General features: G+C 49.6%; 8 protein-coding genes and 1 non-coding gene across 9 annotated transcripts; 2 read left to right on the forward strand and 7 right to left on the reverse strand.

Moving 5' to 3' along the window:
* Positions 1 to 20: 20 nt before the first annotated feature.
* Positions 21 to 1,139, reverse strand: BKA67DRAFT_641970 (SGNH hydrolase-type esterase domain-containing protein). The gene is made up of 2 exons (XM_046105788.1): positions 488 to 1,139; positions 21 to 423 (listed from the first exon to the last, which is right to left on the reverse strand). Exons 1-2 carry the CDS (start codon positions 914 to 916, stop codon positions 130 to 132), a joined length of 723 nt encoding a protein of 240 aa, XP_045965075.1. The 5' UTR covers positions 917 to 1,139; the 3' UTR covers positions 21 to 129.
* Positions 1,140 to 2,202: 1,063 nt separating this feature from the next.
* Positions 2,203 to 2,316, forward strand: BKA67DRAFT_t21. Its single transcript has one exon. It is a non-coding gene; the product is annotated as a tRNA-Met (tRNA).
* An 893-nt stretch (positions 2,317 to 3,209) lies between these two features.
* On the reverse strand, positions 3,210 to 5,054 carry BKA67DRAFT_511232 (peptidase S8/S53 domain-containing protein; the record flags this gene model as incomplete). Its single annotated transcript, XM_046097389.1, has 2 exons — positions 3,210 to 4,402; positions 4,463 to 5,054. The coding sequence occupies 2 exons, from the start codon at positions 5,052 to 5,054 to the stop codon at positions 3,210 to 3,212; spliced, it is 1,785 nt and encodes a 594-aa protein (XP_045965076.1).
* Positions 5,055 to 5,764: 710 nt separating this feature from the next.
* BKA67DRAFT_531025 (uncharacterized protein) lies at positions 5,765 to 7,525 on the reverse strand (the record flags this gene model as incomplete). Its single annotated transcript, XM_046099326.1, has 1 exon — positions 5,765 to 7,525. The coding sequence occupies one exon, from the start codon at positions 7,523 to 7,525 to the stop codon at positions 5,765 to 5,767; it is 1,761 nt and encodes a 586-aa protein (XP_045965077.1).
* Positions 7,526 to 9,018: 1,493 nt separating this feature from the next.
* BKA67DRAFT_598908 (uncharacterized protein) lies at positions 9,019 to 10,536 on the reverse strand. The gene has a single exon (XM_046105315.1). It carries the CDS (start codon positions 10,253 to 10,255, stop codon positions 9,467 to 9,469), a length of 789 nt encoding a protein of 262 aa, XP_045965078.1. The 5' UTR covers positions 10,256 to 10,536; the 3' UTR covers positions 9,019 to 9,466.
* BKA67DRAFT_549664 (putative aspartate aminotransferase) lies at positions 10,518 to 12,721 on the reverse strand. Its single transcript, XM_046101604.1, has 3 exons — positions 12,248 to 12,721; positions 12,111 to 12,170; positions 10,518 to 11,885 (listed from the first exon to the last, which is right to left on the reverse strand). Exons 1-3 carry the CDS (start codon positions 12,440 to 12,442, stop codon positions 10,815 to 10,817), a joined length of 1,326 nt encoding a protein of 441 aa, XP_045965079.1. The 5' UTR covers positions 12,443 to 12,721; the 3' UTR covers positions 10,518 to 10,814.
* Positions 12,722 to 13,496: 775 nt separating this feature from the next.
* BKA67DRAFT_641975 (uncharacterized protein) lies at positions 13,497 to 15,149 on the reverse strand. Its single transcript, XM_046105789.1, has 3 exons — positions 14,957 to 15,149; positions 14,011 to 14,896; positions 13,497 to 13,943 (listed from the first exon to the last, which is right to left on the reverse strand). Exons 2-3 carry the CDS (start codon positions 14,838 to 14,840, stop codon positions 13,703 to 13,705), a joined length of 1,071 nt encoding a protein of 356 aa, XP_045965080.1. The 5' UTR covers positions 14,841 to 14,896; positions 14,957 to 15,149; the 3' UTR covers positions 13,497 to 13,702.
* Positions 15,150 to 15,275: 126 nt separating this feature from the next.
* On the reverse strand, positions 15,276 to 17,828 carry BKA67DRAFT_590150 (chloramphenicol resistance protein; the record flags this gene model as incomplete). The annotated part of the gene is made up of 2 exons (XM_046104558.1): positions 15,276 to 16,933; positions 17,789 to 17,828. 2 exons carry the CDS (start codon positions 17,826 to 17,828, stop codon positions 15,276 to 15,278), a joined length of 1,698 nt encoding a protein of 565 aa, XP_045965081.1.
* Positions 17,829 to 17,891: 63 nt separating this feature from the next.
* Positions 17,892 to 19,085, forward strand: BKA67DRAFT_654102 (uncharacterized protein; the record flags this gene model as incomplete). The annotated part of the gene is made up of 3 exons (XM_046106496.1): positions 17,892 to 18,078; positions 18,132 to 18,177; positions 18,227 to 19,085. 3 exons carry the CDS (start codon positions 17,892 to 17,894, stop codon positions 19,083 to 19,085), a joined length of 1,092 nt encoding a protein of 363 aa, XP_045965082.1.
* Between the last annotated feature and the right edge of the window lie 2 nt (positions 19,086 to 19,087).

Below are 19,087 nucleotides of genomic sequence, written 5' to 3' on the forward strand. Positions count from 1 at the left end.
TTACGAGAATGTGACTATTACTAAGAAGGAACTACTCATTTTTCATTCTGCGCACTCTACTTTGTTTGCCAATATCCATGATTCGACATCTCAGCTGGACTTTCTACCACATGTTTGGCGCTGGGCACTTCAAGCTACATAGGTGACTCCGACATCCCGTGGAGAAGTACTTGCCGCCTTTGCAACCTCAAATGCGCGGACCAGAGCGGGATACCAGATATTTGCCATCTTCGTGTCGCCTGCGTCGTTAGGATGAACCCCGTCCCGAAGGTCACTAGCACTACTGAAGCCCGTAAACTGGTCCACAACCCAGATAGGCGAATCAGTCGAGTTCTTTGATTGTGCCCAAGGTATAATGGCCTTGTTAAGGGCTTGAATCTGCGTGTTGTAGTTACCCAAGTTGATCGGGATGATTTGTGCTACCTGGTGACAGAACATTGTTAGTTGCTTCCGGTCTGGTTTTAGGCGCTGGACAACTGCTACTTACAATAATCTTCATCTTTGGGTTGCTATCTCGCATGACTTGCACGAGCGTAGAAAACGCAGCAATAATGTCGTTGACAGGCTTGTTCTGCTGCACGATATCATTCGTGCCAAGATGCATGGTGATCACGTCCGCAGGGTTCTGTTTCAGCCAACCGACCAGCTGCTTGTTATTCGCAATGTTGATAGCCAAGAACCCGGAATGACCTTCGTTGTCATGGTCATATTTCGTGTCCTTGCAGTTGTTTTCCGTCGTACCCGAACCAACCCAGTTCACATTTGCCCACTCTGTCGACTGAAGCTTCTCCCAAAGCTTGGCACGCCAGCAGATGATCTCCGTTATCGAATCGCCAAAGGGCATGTAGCGCAATGTTGCATTCTGAGCCAGCGCGGATGTTGCCAGAACGGTGATCAGACTATATTTCACGAGCATTTTCGTTGATCTATTGGCGGTAATTGCTAATACTAGAGAACTCACATGACTGTATATTAGAACCCCATGATACGGGCGTCCTTCACATTTATATTGAAATACGAGTGGAGCACAAAAGCCTTGTTGGGTGTATTTGCAAAACTATTATAAGTTGCAAGAAAACCGATGAAACGTCATCATATCCGGGTATGATGCGGCAAATATCAATGATGTTGCAATTTGTATGCGGCTAAATACATATGGTTATTCTCTAAATAGTAAGTCACAGAATACCTCGTGATTGGCCCCTCAGTACCGGATGGCAGACCAGAAATATGCGCCAACTCCGGAAGCATTTTTGGTAATTCTTACGGAAGGCTAATATCCAATCCTCCTAGTTGCGTCCGACCCACTGGTACATGAATTATGAGACGCCTCTCTCATTGAAGTCTCTTCATTTGACCATTCACAATTGAGCTGTCAGGTTACATTGGATATCCGCATGCTTTAAGCTTTTGCCCTTACTCCGTGAAGTCGTATTCTCGTATACCAGAGAGCATATCCCAAAAGCTGGCATCATATATTCAGCAAGTAAAGCTACAATACATACTTCGGATTTCGCCTCCATCCCAACGGCTAATCTTGCATTGAACACTCTTGTTTTTGTTCTAATGGTTAATGATAATAAAAGTTGATTGGGTCGTTCTTCGCTCCTATATTCAGCATGAGGACGAAAGGAAGGTCGTTGTCGATCGCATTGCTTCCGCTACCGATTCGGCCATCACCATAGCTTTCAGAGTCGTGGTAAAGTGAAGGCCCAAGTATCAACGTCATGAGCGCTGCACTAGCCGCTAGTATACTGAGTGTCCATTTAACTAATAGTGTTTGACTTCTGAGTGATCGTCAAATAAGTGATTTAGTATAGAGGTATTGCGTTGATATCGCACATTTTTTTCTATGTTCTCTAATACTGAGCTTCCAAGTAAAACTTCAACAACCCTGTGAGAAATCACCCAAGTATTACATTTAACTTAATCCAAGTCCCTAGGCCAATATCGTGAGATAAGATGATGAGGTATTGGATCTTCAGTTGAACCCTAAAGTAGGCCATTTATACTAGGTTAGATGACGCATCGAAAGCCAAGACTTTAGTGGACCTTTGTGTGCTGTCAGACTAATAATTGGCACGGAGACGACAGAAGCTAGAAGGAAACCACAGTGGAGATAGTGAAGTTTCTCATCTAGTCTCGCACTTTCTCACGGATCTATTTACTAATAACACCCTGACAGACATCAACAATAAGAATGTCTTCGTGGCTCAGTTGGCTAGAGCGTCAGTCTCATATATTATACATATGATTCTCTTGGTAACGAGAGAAATTCCTATCTGAAGGTCGCCAGTTCGAGCCTGGCCGAGGACATTAAGTTTTGCTTGTGTCTCTTTTTCGCAATTTCCTTTGCATTGTGGTTGTGATTGAGAATAACTATGCAAGTTGAAATTTGTGAGGTTGTGGCGGCTTATTATAGTGCCTCTCGGTGATATTGGTTTAAACTACAGCTGGTAGGGTAGCAACATATTTTGAGTTGTTGAATCAACCACAAAATCTCCCGGAACCACCGTAGCTCTTTCTGCTCTCTTTAAATTTTCATAATTTTGCATGTGCTTTATAGCTCAAATTTTTGCAAGAATGCATCATGTGTTCTGCTGACACAAGTTTTGGGAGTGAATGCCGACTTATTTGTCCTCAGTGCTAGTTAGTGGGTGCATTTGTTAACGAGTTCAGGGGGCGCACATTAAGTAAGTACTGAAAAAGCCTGATCAGTCATTCAATGCATTGTTACTTACGTGAATGACGCACGAGACATTTCTACTCATTAAAAAACCACTTAACATGAGCATTATATTTCTCTAATGATAATATCATCTCTTTCCTAAGTAGGCGTGCGTCATCTCTCATATACACGGGTTGTAAGTAGGAATCATAGCTTTGATTCTTCATAAGACACTACGACTATAATATTAGTGGTCTCGTATCACACTGCCTGAAGTAGGTCAGACTGCTTATCACTCCAATGTGGCAATTGTATTGCCAACGTAGAGTGAGGTTTGAGCTTATATGATGATATTTATGCTGTACTCACAATCTCTTATTCATTCGCGGTTAAATGTTTTGCATGCGCCGGTTAGGATGTTAGAATATGTCCCTCATGTAACAATTTCCGAAGCGAAACTCTAACATGATACAATTGAATTCTATAGTAGTGACGCCGTACGCCACGACGCCTCTTACACCGTCATGTGAATACATGACCCCTAACCAAGCGCTTCTGAGAAAGTACTGAATTGACCAATAGCTCCCAGCCCAGTAACACAGTCGTAACCTTTGTAGGCCGAAAAACCCTCTTCCGTATCATTCTTGCCATATATACAGGGTGCATTGCTCCCAGCTGACACATCAATAAGCGACTGGCGCACCTTACCACTATAAAGCCGAGGATTCAACCAACCCAAACTTGGTTTGCCAGCCTTCAGTCTCTCCTCGTTGACCAAGGCCACTAATGCTGCGACCACGGGTGTGCTGGCGCTCGTCCCACGCACCTGGGCCTCTTCTCCGCCGGAAAGGATAGTGAAAAGCTCTCCTGGCGCGCTAATATCTGGAATCGCACGGCCAGTCTGGTTATAAAATCCCATATGCGCACCGTTCATCGCTTTGATGTATCCGGTGGCATCCTTGTCCTGCCACTCTGGCGTCTCGAAAATGTTGCTAAACCCGCCCCCGCTGATGAGTGCACCCTCAATAGGCAAAGTATAGCCAGTGGCGCCAACGCCTGTCACATAGGGACAGCTAGCCGGAAAGGTAGGAATAAAGGTCTTTCGCATGTGGCCATCATTGCTGTAACATTCTCCCAGGCCAGTGCCTGCCGCGCCACCGTCGCCAGATGCGGCGAACACTGAGGTGCCTCGAGCTGACAGTACCGCGAACAAGTCACAGACCTTGATGGCGTAATCCCTTGGAACAGTGTCCTCATCATCGGCGTATGATATGCTCAGAACATGTGGAACTTCATCATCCGACAACTTGAGCATGTCCTGCAAGAACTCCAGAAAAGGTTCATTGCGGCTCTCCTCGCTCGGCACCAGTGTCCCATTTTCGATCTTCTCGCCGCGCCCACCCATAAGCCAATATGTCACATCCGTAGGATAACCAAGCGTCGTAGCATACTCCAGGTCTAGACTGGCTTCTGTGCCAGCTGCCTCCGGCGGTGACTGGGGATTCGTGGCGGCATTCAGGAGTGATACAGAGATGTTGTAGCCTGTCGCGTGGATATCGGGGGCATATTTCTGCATGAAAACCGACAAGTCGTCGTAGTGAGCGTGCTGCTCTAGGAAACCAGCCACTGCGAAGCGCGTCTTCGGCGTACCATTGGAAAATTCTGTACTGTTCGAGCTGGGGAGATGATATAGTTTTCGGAGGCAGTCAGGGGTGACTCCGTCAACGCATGGTCCTGTGGAGTTGCCCTGAGTTTGACGAGAAGCGACACCGTAGGGCTTGTATCTGGCATCACGACGCACAACGTTATTTCGCGTTGCACCACTTTGTCGGGGTATATCCCGTCCAGTAACACCCTTCGAATTTGAAGGTACCGGCTGTGCAAAGTGCGATAGTGGGTGGATAAAGCGAATGTGTTGGGCAAGATGGTCCGGTATCGAATATGAAGTTGCGCGCAAGTGTGTCGAAGATCTTCTATATGAGAAGTGTCCTATGTCTGCCTCAACGAGATCTCTGACTGCGCCCACAGAGGACCGAAATTTGATGGATGAGCCCTCAAGCCTAACGTTGAGTATCCCGTTGTCCCTGAGCCAGGACGTTACCGACCGCAGTGCATGTGCATCTGGTTGTTGATAGAAGTCCACCTCGTCTTTCGTGAGATGCTTGCCATAATCGATACTCTCTGGTTGGCTGATCGCTGCCAATCGAGCTTTCAACTCAACTAACCCAGGCTGTTTAAGTTCAACTGAAAGGTCAATCTTTTCAGCTGGGTTAGCCCTCCTCTCCAGCTTCCATCCACTTGGTAAATTTTGGCCTTTTACGGGCAAGGTAACAATTTTTGCGTTAGCCACTGCTATAAAGGCAGCAAAACAGGATAGAAACTTCATGACTAAACAATTTGCAACTGGGTACAGCAGGTCAAAGACTACCATTTAAGTGATCATATCGTTGGGGTTGGCTTGAAATAAGCCTGGTAACATCCATCACTATGTATTCAGAGTTGTCGACTCGACAGATGTTACTCGGCCGAATTGCAGTTGGCTAGTACATTCACATCAACTGATCCTATAGGATGTGGCGTATTTTGTGGAAAAGGAAGCCCAGTTGCAGATCCCGCTAAAAATGGGAGAGTGTACCCGGCAGCTGAAGGATGCGGCATACATCATTGCTTACAAGGAGACAAACCTATTCAATCTCAAGGCGATCAATCAAGCTGAACAAAATAGATCAGCACAATTGCTCTGTTGATGCATGTTGCTCAGCAAGATTGTCCATTGGATTGGACTTTCAGAGTGGGGAATGGGCTCCAAAGGGCTACTGCGGAGTGCCTTATTTAGAACCATGGTTTTAGCCTCCCTCCTTCTTCAGCATAACGTCACTAACCTTAGCTATAGTGGTGGGCCTGGCACGCAGCCTCAACACTGTACCTTGCCTACGCAGATGGCGTCATGTCGTTGGTTTCGCTCCCAAGACATCGAATCTATCTAAACGAGCACTAAATAGGAAGCTGACGGACGCTGTACGATTCAGGTTCGGTTCGTTGTCAGCTGGCTGTTAGATTGCTTGGGCATTTCCAGCCCTTGCAATATCATCCGTATCAACCATCTGCATCGTCAATGTCATTGCCCTCATCTGAGTCATCCTGCGACAGTTCTTCCAATGCAACCATATGGGCAGTTTCTTCTTCATCAGTCGAACCTTCTTCTCCTTCTCCTTCTTCTTGTTCTTCTAACCCTCCTTCCAGTGCTACCATGTCGGATAAGTCTGTGTCATCTTCTGTCGAGAAATCGTCAAGGGGTTCCGTCTCGAAAAACAAATCGTCTTCGTCTAATTCAGATCCAGAGATGCCAGACCACTCATCGCTGCTGTCTTCTGGTCTAGCATCTCTAAACCCGAAGATGTTCATCTCTCTCATCCTGGCGTGTACTCTCTTCTCGGCTTTGCGCATCTCCTCTTCATCTTCTGCTTCTGAATGGACAGCCATTGTCTTGCGGACGTGGCTCTCAAAGTACTTCTTGACAACTTCGTTGCTAAGAGGTAGCTCATCGGGATAGTCCTTGCCCCCTTGTCTGCAATAGCAGTTGACCGAGCTCCTCATATCGGATGGGCCGCTTTCAGGTGTCCAAAGATCATGCACTTCGACTAGGCTACTCGCGCCGTCCGAGCCATCCCAGCCATATGCCGTTTCTTCCGATCCTTCAGGATAACCGCTGAGACGCCCGCAGAAGCATACCTCTTGTAGCTGTAGTGTGGATCTAACATCGGGTAAAAGCTTTTGCCACGAGCCCTTAGTCAGGCTAACGTCTCTCAGGCATATATCGGACAAGGAATTCCTGTGTAGCTCCAAGAATTTCCAGAGGTCTTCCCTGGTGCAATCAAAACCTTCGAGTACTAAAGTTGACAAGGTTGGCCAGTGGTGATCTGGAGCTATAATCCAGTTGAGAGACGCAGCAGGTTTGCGATCCTCCCAATCGCCACGGACGGCGACCGCAAGAGTATCCAAACCAGGCATCGACGTCAAAAGATTTCTCAGGCCGCCACTCTTTAATAAACTGCGGCATTTGCTAATGTCATCGGTGATAACAACTCCATTATCGTCCGCCTGGATCTCCAGAACAAGATCGATGTATTTCAAGTTGTGCAATGGCGCGAACAAACGGGATAAAACATCAGGTTCCTTGTCGAAGAAACGCCAGCTCATGGAACCTGCGCGTAACTCTTGGATGCTGAGCCGGTGATGCGCGAGGCTTTGGAGCAATACCTCCAGCTGTGCAACTCCCGGAGGAAATGCATAATCATGGGCGTCCCGTAGACATCCATCATATACACTCTTTGGATTGTTACGGCCTTCGTAGAACTCATGCCCCGAAGACATTGTAATTTGCTGCAAGTTTGGGAAACTTGGGAGGACTTCCTCAAGACACAGACGGTCCATCTGGTCTGCAATGAGAGCATTTTGCGAGGCTACCATCTCCAGGTACGTCTCGTAGTGTGCTTTCAGTTGTGCTGGAGATTGAAACAGCTTCCATTTACGTAACTCCGTCAGTTCCAGATCAATCAACGAAAATTGTATCGTCTGCTGATGATCGTGTACATATTGTTCATAAGTAAAGGGCAGGGCCTCCAAGCGCGCTGCGAAGTATGTCAAGGACTTGACATTGCGTGCCAGGACTGAATTAGCAGCAATTCCCCTCAGCTTCGCCAGGTCTTTGGCATGAAGATGGAATGAGACCTCGGGGAGAATGTGTGCGCCAGCGATGACCGACAAGTTCTTGCTAACAAGGCGGAAGTTGAGCCGGTCCTTGATGTCCAGGAACAACACCACGATATGCAGGAGCTCAGGCGAAAGACGATCCATATTGCCCGAAACAAGCTAATATCTCAGTATGATCTGGAAGATCCGCTTGTGCTTGTGCTAGGAAGTAAATTGTGTCAAACAACGCGCTTCCTATGTAATGCAAATTCCTTCTTCAAAGTTATGGTCTGTGCTGCGATAGCCAAGGGGACGCTCCTAAAATTAGTGCTAACTAGTCTTAGTGGTTTGCTTTTCCCTGCCAATGTTACAGTGATGACGAAATAAACACCATATCATGCTTTGGTGGACCCTCAATGTCGCTACTTCCCGCTCCTTACAGTAGGTTACTATCAACAATGTGCGACATGCGCGCGATGTGCACGTAGCTGGAGGTTTTAGGCGAGCTTTCATGTTAAATCTTCATCGCGGGGGAATTTTTTTTTGGTCTTTTTTTTCACAAGAAAACTCCCGGACGTCCAATGAGTAGTGATGGACATGTGTGTGGACTGAATCAACTCCTTGATACCTACGAGGACTAATGTATAATCAAACGGCGTCTATTCTGTCGATGATTTTACGGCGATATGCTACAGCTTCCAAGGATTCAATGGTCCCTTGCTTGGTCCCCAAGAGTGTCCTAACCGTGCAGGAGCCGACTGCGACGAAAGTCCTCGATTTCTCAAAGAAACTTCCCTGGCTTTGCGGACCGCCTGAAGAACCATAATAGTAAGCCATATAGGGTGTGTCACTCACTCGATATTCGAGCTTGGGACGCTGTAACGAAATACCGAGGGAGTCTTGTTATGACCAGCAGCTGAAGCAGTTGGCACAGTCCAGCCCGCTCGGCTGGATCAGCTTAACAATTTTGGATTGCTCTGCAGACGAGTTTTGTATGATGTATGCGCCAGCGTAGGAAAAATTGCATAAGTACTCAAATGACTTGCAATCGACATCTTCTCAAATGACTGACCGGATCTTGCGTCTTTGAAGCTTCCGTCAACCAGCGTCTTGAAGTACGGCGACAACCATGTGAATGCTGTTGTGCGGACAAGGCACATTCATTTTTCAGGCCCAGCAACAGACGTCTAAGGTTTTGAATTGAATATACTGCGAAAGCTCGGTGATTAGCCATCATTGTGTGGAGACTTGGTCCAGCCGTTTCGCTTTTGAGGACGTACTCTTGCAAAACCTGGTCATCATGCGATACTTCAGAGGACATGTGCTTGGCTCGCAAGGATACATTTCTGGACGTATCTAGCAACCCGTTGATTTCGGAGATAAGATATTGACATATAGGGGGTCTATTTCTGCAGAGGAAATGTCCCTATCCAAGTCGAGCTCTCTGTTTGAAATACGGCCACAACCTCAAAGATTCATATCAGGCAATTAATTAATGTCGCATATGTATATTTCACGCAGTATTAGTAGCCGCCGCAACGTTGAAACGCTGTCTGAGATTCCGTTGTCAAGTGAGCGTTTGCATGGTGATACATGTATAAGAACCAGTACCCCAGAAATATAGGGTCTTCTATCAAAGATCTTGCATATAGTAAGCAGCCTCTTGACAAAAAGCAGAACTAAGTATGCTAATTAGCTATATTTAAACAGACAAGTAGCGTTACTTGATATTATTGCGCTATACCGAGTAGTATATATCCAGTAATGTGATTGGAGGTTTGAACAATGATAGATTCCAAATACGAGCTCTATGGGTTCATGGAATAGTGGCCAAAGAATAATGTTGTTCCAAATTCAATTATCTACATGTCGGGCATGGCTCTGCCGAAGGTACGGGACGAGAATATCAAACAATGCACTAACCTAATATGAACCAGAGCTTCGACCTGTCCGCATGATCCTGAGTGCTTCAGATGTGAATTGCTTTATACCCTGGCTTCGAGCCAAGTTTCATCCAACCACGGAGCCAGAGTCGTAAATCACACCAACGGCGCCTCCGTCTGGTGATTTTACACAACCTCAAACCGTGGTCCAGTCGACCTCCCCTCATATATTATGCGTCAGCTGCAACTCAGCGTGCACCCTCGCCAGGTCGGCCCAGTCCCGCTCCATGAACCTCTCAGGATCCTCGACACTGTCGACCCAGTGCTTGATAGCCAGCACAGCCTGCCTCGCCCACCTCTCGTAGCTCACACGCCCGGTGCCGGTGCCCAGCGGGGTCATGAGCAGGCTCGCGATCGCGGACGCCCGGCCGGGCTCCTCGCCGCCCTCTCCGCCCCTGCCCTCGGCGACCGAGTCGTTGTGCCTCTCAACCCGGTTCAGCAGGGACCAGACGCACTCGTAGACGAGCTCCTTGTTCCAGTCGCAGCGGCCCGGCACGCGCATGGTGGGGAGCAGGAGCAGGTAGCGGGCGCCCCAGCCCGAGCCGTCGTGGTAGCGCAGGCGGGCGGCCTCGCGCCACTCGCCGGGGAGGTGGACGATCTGGCACTGGCCGGGCGGCAGGTAGCCGCGGTGGGTCGTGTAGAGTTGGGCCTGCGCGTGGCGCGTGAGGGCTGCGTAGTCGTCCCTTGGCGAGAAGGCGCGGGAGATGGCGTCGTCGAACCCGCCGTCTAGGATTGCGTACGAGTTTGCTGGCGAGACGACGGCGTCGAAGCGCAGCTCTGAAGACACCTGGGATAAGGCGCAGTCGTGAATTGTGTACTTCAGATGGGGAGATGAGTTAAGTTTATACTGCTTGACTGCAGCTTCCCAGGCTTGTTCCGCAGCCGAATCCATGCACAGGATATGCAGGTGTGGTAATAGGGGAGTATTGCTTGAACTAGTGGAAGATGCCATATTTAATATGAGTTATGGAGTAAATTCCTGGTAAGGCTTATACGTCCGTGTGATTTCTGTGTAATGGACGTCAACAGCTGGTTTGTTGCTTTTGGCAATGTAGACGTTTTTATAGTATGAGCTTTCAAAGAAGCGCGATGCATGTCAGGGACTTGGTCGTAGCTTGCAGGTTTGGTAGATTACATTTGGTAGTATCAAAGATCAGCAACTCAGCATAGGCATCAACACAATCAGACTGAAAGAAGGACTCATGAAAGTGGGGAACTGAGATTGCTCCTTCGCCCATAATGATTGGATAGATTCAACTGCTTCCTAATGTTACTGCATACGAACGCTATTCTGACAGAGATGCGACTATTGTTCAAGACGAATCGCACATACTCGACGTGGATATATATCATTATTGTTATTGGCTCATCTACAAGCTTAACTCTGGGTGGAAAAGTTTATTCATCCGGCCTTCCTAAACCATACCTTCGCTCATATAATAACACACTCTATCCGCAATCATGGGACGAACAAGCGCGCCGGAAAGACGCGACAAACGGTCAATTGCTCATTACACCTGGCGTACAACGTCGTCAAGAGCCTTGGCAAAGTACTCGACATTACCCTTGTTCAAACCAGCCATACTGATACGGCCGTTCTTGGTCATATAGACATGCCACTTCTCTCTAATCTTGAGGACCTGGGCCTCAGTCAAGCCGGTAAAGGTGAACATGCCAATCTGGTCTGTAATGTGATTCCAGGTGCCGGGTGTGCCGAGCTCCTCAAGCTTCGACTTCAGTGCCTTGCGCATATCAATGATGCGGCCAGACATGGTACGTAGGTTGTCCTCCCACTCAGCAAACAGCTTGGGGTCGTTGAGGACAGTGCCAGCAATGCGGGCACCATATAGCGGGGGATTTGAGATCTCGGACCTCTGAAGGATGGCAAGCTGCGAGGCGACACGTTCGATGGTCTCCTCAGCATTGGGACTGGGCCCGGTAACGACGTGGAAGCAGCCTGCTCTCTCGCCATAGAGACCAAAGTTCTTGGCAAAGGATTGAGCGACGAGCAGCTCGAAGCCTTGCTCTACAAAGTAGCGTACTGCAGCATTGTCCTTCAACAGGTCGCCGGTAGCAAAGCCTTGGTATGCGGTGTCGAAGAAAGGAATGTGACTCTTGGCGCGGATGACATCAGCGATCTCCTTCCATTGGTCGAGTGTCGGATCTACACCGGTAGGATTGTGGGCGCAGGCGTGTAGCAGGATGATGGATCGATCGGGAGCGCCATAGATGGCGTCCTTCATGCCCTTGAAGTCAAGGCCCTTGGTCTCCTTGGAGAAATAGGGATATGTTTCGATGGGCAAGCCTACATTGCTGAAGATCTGGTTGTGGTTGGCCCAGGTCGGGTTCGAGATGTATACCTTCTTGGTGCCAGGGTAGAACCTGGCGAGGAAGAGGGCCCCGAGATGTACGGCGCCAGTGCCCGAGATGGTCTGGAAGGATGCGACTCGCTTCTCCTTGATCGCTGGCGAGCTTTCACCTCCAAGGATAAGCTCGGCGGCCTTGCTGGTGAAGAACGGGAGACCGGCGATGGGGGCGTATTCGTGGTCCAGTTCGGGGTTATTGAAAAGGATCTGCTCTGCCTATTGGATTGCAGGTGAACTGGTCAGCACAGCACAGCCGGGGTCGGAGTCGGAGTGGTAAAAGGAAGACATGTGGGTGACGACCCGCCCAGGTAAACATGATTCGAAAGTGTATGTTTTCCGTGGAGGCCACATGTGGGGGAGAAGTGAGCAAAGTGTAGCGTGGTGTGAAGCAGAGCAGAGCAGAGCAGGAGCGGAGGAATCAGATGTAGAGTGACAAATTACCTTCTTCACCACGGGTAATACCCAGGGCTTCGCATTGTCGTCGCGGTAAGCACCAATACTCTGGAGAGAGGCAATTTGGTTAGCACATACAGGACAGTCGTCGCAACTCGACGCAAGGAGGACAAAACTCGACTTACCAAGTCCACCTTGTTCGGGTCCTTGTCGGCTCTGCAAGCCCTCACGAGCCCGAACAGAGCATCCTCGGGGGCCTGAGGAACGACCTCGGCGGTGAAACTTGTTGCTGAAGGCGGCGACATTTGTTTGACTAGGCCCGTGACTCTGCGAACTGAATCTGCGTGGTATGAAGGGTCGAAGCTTTTTGAGTTGGTCATGATGTTGAGGAGAGCAAGAGCTCCAGGTCCCTCCGTCCGAGTGATATGATTCACAACTGATACGATTCGCCGAAGCGGGCAGGTGGGCTGATGCAGGGTGCTACCACTGCCCTGCAACAAGTAATGGATAGTGGTGCGCTTAGTGCTATAAACGGGCACTGGCTGACCTTTGACCCTGCGCTCCAGGCTCTGGGTTAGGCTCTTTGAGCTGGACGCTTCAAGCGCTCCAACGGCGGGGAAGCAAGGGGGCAGCCGGGGGGGTGGAGGGGACCGTTTCGGGGGGGGGGGGGGGGGCTTCCAAGCCTTGTCGCACGACGCAGGCTATAACAACCGCTCGAGCAGGGGGGAGCTGGGCACTGTTTCCAGCCTTCGTGGCGGGGTAATGGCCGACTGATCTCGCTGCAAGGTCCCCGAGCTGACTGGAAATGGCAAGGCTGGCACTCGTCCGGGCCTCCGGGCAGTAACCCACACCACAGTGATCGAGGATGACTCGTGCACCCCCGTGGGATTTGAGGATTTGTCGCAAAGTCGGAGCTGTTCAGCCAAGCTCTCGTCTTCTCTCCTCTCTGGGTTACAGTAGCCGTCGCAGCTGCAGTCCGACAACGGAAAGCCAAACCCGACTAGCAAGATGTTTGATCGTCTAATTCTGGATAATCTGACGTGATGGTTTGCATATCAAAATAGAGAATGGAGAAATCGGACTTACACCCCGTCGATGGAAGCTCATTCAGGGGAAGTACGGGCTTTTTAATGTCACCTCCCCCAGCTTCATTCATGGTGGAACCCCCCCCCCCCCCCCATGGGCACGTCACCCGCCTGATAAAGTATCATATCTCACTAACCTAGACCGAGGTTGCCATGACCAAATGAACTGTGCTCGGCATTTGTACCGAGAAACTCGCGCTCTTCAACCGATGTCCTCCATAACTCTGATTCTTTAGACCGAGCCTTTGGATGCAAGCCTTGATCGTGATAACTGCTAAGTTCCCTATCGAGTCTAACCTTAGACTACCCTTGGACTAACTAGTCCAAGTCCTGCTGGTACCTTGCTTTCCATTCCTTTATCATCATGGAGCACCACCTTCCAGTGGTTGGCGGTAGGCACCTTTTCTTCTTCTTCACAATCAGCATGTGACAGCTAGCCATCAAAACCACCAGCCACAGCCAGAGTTCAACGGCTTTATTTCTCACATGACAGACCTAGCAACTAGTGTAATTTGCCTTTTGATAATTGGATATATTGTTTTCTTTATTTGTCAGCTATATCAATAAGTCCCACGCTACAAGCAACGTGCATATGCCACAAGTCGCATAGAATGTGTATTTGGCGGGCCGGGTTTTCTGCGAGGCTTGTTTGAGTTGCTTGTTTCCACCACCGACATCTTCTGTGATGTTTTCGGAATCCGCTACGAGCTGGTCTATATGTGCCGACTGCGTGGCCAGGTTGTTGACCAGCTGAGTTTGTAATTCTGATATCTCGACCAGCGACTTTTCTGCCGTTCTGTGGCAACCATGTTAGCTGTGATTCTGTGGTCCCAAACCAAAAAGTGTGTTGGGGCAATGTTTACCTTACTTGCCCAAGCACACTCTCGTAATGCTGTAGCATGTCGTTGTTCTCCCGCTCGAACATCTGAATCTGCTCGGCAGAAAGGTCTTCCTGCGGGTTGTGTGCTGGCTGCTCGTCGCCTTGCCATGCTGCATGGCTAGACCTCCTTTTCGAAACTGGACTGCTCGGCTCCCTCGCACTGATGCCGGGCATGGCGCCCATGCCCATTCCCTCGCCCACGCCGGCCCTCGCCAACACGCTCCTCTGTTTCTCCAGCTCCCTGTTGAGCCTGACCTCCATCATGTCCTGTTGCGTCTTGACACATTCTTGTAGTCGCTGCCTGAGCGTCCACAGCACGCTCTCTCGGTGCGTGTTGACGCTGTTCGCCGCCTCTTCGGCGTGACGATATTCGAGGCTCTTCCCACCCAGCCCACCATTTGCACCACCCGAAGCCCAGGAGCCTAACGCGCTCAGGCCCTTTGCAAATTTCTTCTTGAGAAGCTGTACTTCCGTCTCCCGGCGCACCTGCTCTGCGTCGGCGAGCTGCCTGATTTTCGCATTGAGGTCTCTGAGCAGCGTCTTGGAGTTGGCATCGATCTCCTCGCGGTCGCGGTCGGTGAGTGGTCTCTCGCCATTCTGTCTGTTAATCAAGGTGCGGCGAGGCTGGGCGGTCGAGAGGTAGGACTGCCGGATACGCAGAAGATCCGTGTGCAGCGTGCGGATTGCATTGTTGATGGTGTAGGCTTCTTGCAAGAATTCGTCGAGGCTATCGACGCTGAAGGTGTGTTTCGTGGTTGGCGGTGCAGAGTGGGAGGACAGGAGATTGTCGAAGAGAGGCGTGAGGTCGGTCATGTCGACATTGAGATGATCAACGGCTACGGGCGCATTGTTGAATGACGGAGGTTCTTCTGGTACTGGCGGGTTAATAATAGTGTTGTGAAGTACTGGGTACACGTTGTGACGTTTACATTTTATGTTTACGGTTTACGTTTACGTCGACTCGAAGCCGCCAAGTGTCCTGGCACTGGAACTAGGACTGCAAGCTGTTCTGACGTTCTTTTCGCCCGCCAAATTCCCCGGCCAGCGCCTTACCCTTTTCGGAGAGGCCCGATCACATATGCAGCAAGTCCCAGTACAGTTTTACAGTTGAAAATGTCCATACATACGAGTCTGTAATGTAGACAGTGATTGTGACTGTAGTCAAATCTACCTTGGCTACGTACCACGTAGTACGTACCGACCCCAATCAAGATCTGCCAGCAAATGAATGCCTACGCACTCTACGGCTTATTCCTTGGTGCTAGGATGTGGTGACGGCTCAATCATGGCCGCATTGCCTGTCCCAGCCTCCGAACTCTCCTTCTCTTTAGCCTCCTCCTGCTTCTCCTTCTGCTTCAACATCTGCACTCTTCGCTGTTCTCTCCATGTTGGACCATGCTTTTGAACGACCCACAAGATTGGCGACGGCACCGTGAAGACCAATGCGATCAAGGTCAACGCCCATCCTCTTCCCATGCCCTTGATCATATCCTCAATAACAGCAGTGGCCACCGCGCCAAAAAGACACCTCACAAGATTGTTGGCAGCCGTGGCCGTAGCCGGTGCTTCGGGATACAAGTCAACGATCAAAGTGTTAATCACCTGGAAACTGCCCGTAACAAATAGTCCGATGAAAAATGACAGCACAAGAGGAACCGCAACGTGCACACGAGCTTGTAGGGCCCAGGCATAACCGATGTAAACGGCACAGCCAAGGAAGATGCATGGGGCAATGACCTGGATCCTGACCCTCTCTATAGGAAAATCCTTGAGGTTGTCCCCACGCTTCTTGTCAATCTTGAACCCGAGTTTCTTTGCCGTCCGTCGATAGTTCCAGTCCAGGATGAAGCCTTGGCAGATGGAAGCCGCCATAGTTGCGAAGCCAATAGGAAGATAGCACAAGCCGAGGACCAGTTCGTTGTAGTGATAAATATCGGCAAACTGCGTCGATAGTGTCGACGTGATCAACATAAACCCGATGTAGAGCATGCCATTGTAGAAGAGCACCATTGCCATATCCTTGTGCCCGAGCACCCTGAGCGTGTTGAGTGGGTTGGGAATGGGGATCTTCTGTTTTGGACGAACCACGGACGGATCTCGGGGGAGCCGCCGGAATCTGATATAATCCAGCAAAGTCATATTCCAAACCTGGGGCTTAATTGAGCCGTTTCCTACAACTTTCCGTCCAGTCTCCGGAACAGTGAGCACGTATGGGACTATAAAGACGATAGTCACAACAGTACAAAACCAAAAGACAGATGGCCAACCAAGGTACTGTGTGAGAAGACCACCAATGGTTGGTCCTATGGATGGTCCAATCGTCAGCCCTGCACCGACTATTCCCATAAACTTTCCACGCTCGGCGCTTGTTGAGATATCGGCAACAACGCCAAAGACTAATGCGATAGTACCGCTGCTCCCAGCACTCTGCAAACATCTGAGAATCAGAAGCGCTGCATAGTTGCGTTGCAAAGCCAGGCCGATATTAGCGCCTAGATATATGATGAAGGCAATGATAAAAGCTGGCCGCCTGCCCGCTGCATCGCCGAAATCACCAACGAAAGTTGGCGACAGTCCCTGGAAGATCATATATGTTGTGAGTGACAGATTGATCGCCGCCGTAGAGACGCCGAGGTCATCGGCTATAGCTGGTATAGCTGGGAAGTAGATGTTGGCGGTTATCGGTGATATGAACGCCGAGATGCAGTTCATTGCTATGATCCACCATATCATCTTCCGACTGAAGACGCTATAAGGTGGACCGCTCGAGACTCTGGAGAGCTGCGCCTCCAGCTCTGGTCCTTGCTCGACATTGTCACCATTCTGGGAATCGTCAGAAGACAGGTGCTCATCGGAGGCCCGATGAGGCAGATCTGGTATCGAAGCCGAGCTGGGAAGTTGTTCCACTGCAGTCTCTAATTCTTTCGGAGAGTTGCCTCCATGGTCAGAGATTGTGATTGATTTCTGGTACTCACTCATCAGCACATAAATCGCAATGGCGCAAAATGGTAAATCGAGCAAAGGAAGAGGATAAAATCATTGCAAGCCACACCGATAATAAAGCGCCCTATCTCGCTCATGGCGTGCCCTGTAGCGGAAACGACATCGGACGTCCTTTACAGCAGTTCGTAAAGATCTGGTGCAAGACTCGACGTTATTCCCGTTTAGCGAGGTCCACATTGCGGGTATTCGGTCATGATTGCTGCTTATCTGGCCGGCGCGGTTCCGAAAGGATGGGCGATGCATTCTATCGCACCCAGTACGGTATAGAGACGTTCGGGAATATCTGCCTGTCCAGATGGTCCGCCATCTGTAGTGCGAGTGATGCGGTCAGCGCTGGACAGGTATCTCTCCACGAGCTGGTCATTATGCCCTTGGGGTATTTATATTCTCGCTTTTTCGGCGAATGGCCAAAAGCCTATTACAAGCAAAGTGGGTTCCCCGAAGAATTCTAAAGGAACACAGTGTAACCAATGATAAACTACAAGACTACGAAAACTTCGTATATTCTCGGGAAATGCTTGTCGCACAGAAATGAAGGAATGGCCAAATGGCGTGACCTTAGTATAGTCCCTGACAGTGGAGAGGTAAAACTACAGCGGAACCTGGCGCCCTACACCCGGCAGCACCTGACCTCAGCGTTTCGGTGTTGTGCCAACTCTTCATGCTTCAGATTTGGGGCAGTACTATGACAAAAGAGACGCGACTCAACGCCTAAGAGTGCATATATTTTATTGCCTCTTCATCACCATTCCACGTACTTGCCTTAATTTCATCATTTCCTTTATCTATTTTCTGCATCGGTCAAGCAATGTGCCTTCTTAGAATATCAACAACTCGGCTTCGTACAACATTGTGCCCACCATGACACGCAAATTACCGTGGAGAGATGGCACCAGCGCCAAAACCTCACGCATGCCCCCTGCCCGCGACAGTGCAACGCCCACAGTCAGGAAGCGTGCGAATGCCGAGATTATGAACTCTGATGCAGGGAGTAAGGACTCTGCATCACCCCGCGCCTCTGAGCCAAAGGTCCAAGGATCACTTTTGAGTATGCTAGTATTACTTCCTTATGAGCAAGTACATGTTGTTCACAATACTTAGAACGCTGTAGATTGGATTCCAAACCGCTGGAACCTCTAGAGGAAAGGTAGGTCAATAGTTGGTGAATCACGACGCCTTAATTGATCTAATGATAGCTTCATGGTGGAGGGCCTTGATGGAGACGATGTTTATCGCATGGTTGAGGACGAATTCTATCTTACCGCTACCAAGTTCACTGCTCACCTGCATGCTGCAGAGTATCAAAGACTGCAGGAAGAAGCCAAGTTGCAGAATGCAGCAACTATCAGGAACATATCTCGTCCTGTCGTAGGCAGGATGACAGACCTGGTCAAGAAAAAGCAGCAGCGTGTATCCCGACTTCAGCGACAAAAGACTGTTTTGAATGGCTTCGCTGGTGTGGTTGATGGTGACGACGCCGCCGGTACCAACCCTACTACACTTTTTGGCCTGATGGAGAGTCCTCGGAAGAAGATCCCACGGCTAGACCACTTCGTATACGGAGATGCAAAAAGCGCTTCGAAGGGCCGATTGGCGCATCAAAGCTCTATGCGATCTTCCCATTTGGGATCATCTCCAACGCACCAACGTACATCTCACAACACCATGGCGCGAAACATTCAGAAGTCAACACACCTCGAAAGTGATGATGAGGATTTGGATGGTCCTGGACAGCGCAGTTCACCTATACCCTTCAGGAAACATGCAATAACGAACTCCTCTCGACCCACTGCGCATTCCAAGGCGTACAAAGCACCAGAGCCAGCCGAAACGACTCGACAGACACCTTCAACTGCAACAAATGCACGACCATCATCACTGGTGATGCAACAGGTCAAAACAGCAGTGCAATCTTCAGACGATGATTCAGACGAGGCTTTGTTTGGGTTTCAAAAGCGTGCCAAAAGTCGCGCACAACAGAAAAGAGTTACGCCCAAAAACAACAACGAGAATCGGTCAAGGCCAATTCAAGATTTTATTCCCGGATTCCTATGACC

Source organism: Truncatella angustata (genome assembly GCF_020726525.1).
Source record: "Truncatella angustata strain MPI-SDFR-AT-0073 chromosome Unknown BKA67scaffold_1, whole genome shotgun sequence".
NCBI lineage: Eukaryota > Fungi > Ascomycota > Sordariomycetes > Amphisphaeriales > Sporocadaceae > Truncatella > Truncatella angustata.

Bases quoted from the DNA above. Each gene is read 5' to 3' on its own strand.
- BKA67DRAFT_549664 (XM_046101604.1), bottom strand. From the start codon at position 12,442: ATGACCAACTCAAAAAGCTTCGACCCTTCATACCACGCAGATTCAGTT. The intron at 12,171-12,247 runs GTAAGTCGAGTT...GCCTCTCTCCAG, and splicing joins ACCCGAACAAGGTGGACTTG to AGTATTGGTGCTTACCGCGA. The intron at 11,886-12,110 runs GTAATTTGTCAC...GCAATCCAATAG, and splicing joins TATTACCCGTGGTGAAGAAG to GCAGAGCAGATCCTTTTCAA.
- BKA67DRAFT_641970 (XM_046105788.1), bottom strand. From the start codon at position 916: ATGCTCGTGAAATATAGTCTGATCACCGTTCTGGCAACATCCGCGCTG. The intron at 424-487 runs GTAAGTAGCAGT...TTCTGTCACCAG, and splicing joins ACCCAAAGATGAAGATTATT to GTAGCACAAATCATCCCGAT.
- BKA67DRAFT_598908 (XM_046105315.1), bottom strand. From the start codon at position 10,255: ATGGCATCTTCCACTAGTTCAAGCAATACTCCCCTATTACCACACCTG.
- BKA67DRAFT_641975 (XM_046105789.1), bottom strand. From the start codon at position 14,840: ATGACCGACCTCACGCCTCTCTTCGACAATCTCCTGTCCTCCCACTCT. The intron at 13,944-14,010 runs GTAAACATTGCC...TGGTTGCCACAG, and splicing joins AGTGTGCTTGGGCAAGTAAG to AACGGCAGAAAAGTCGCTGG.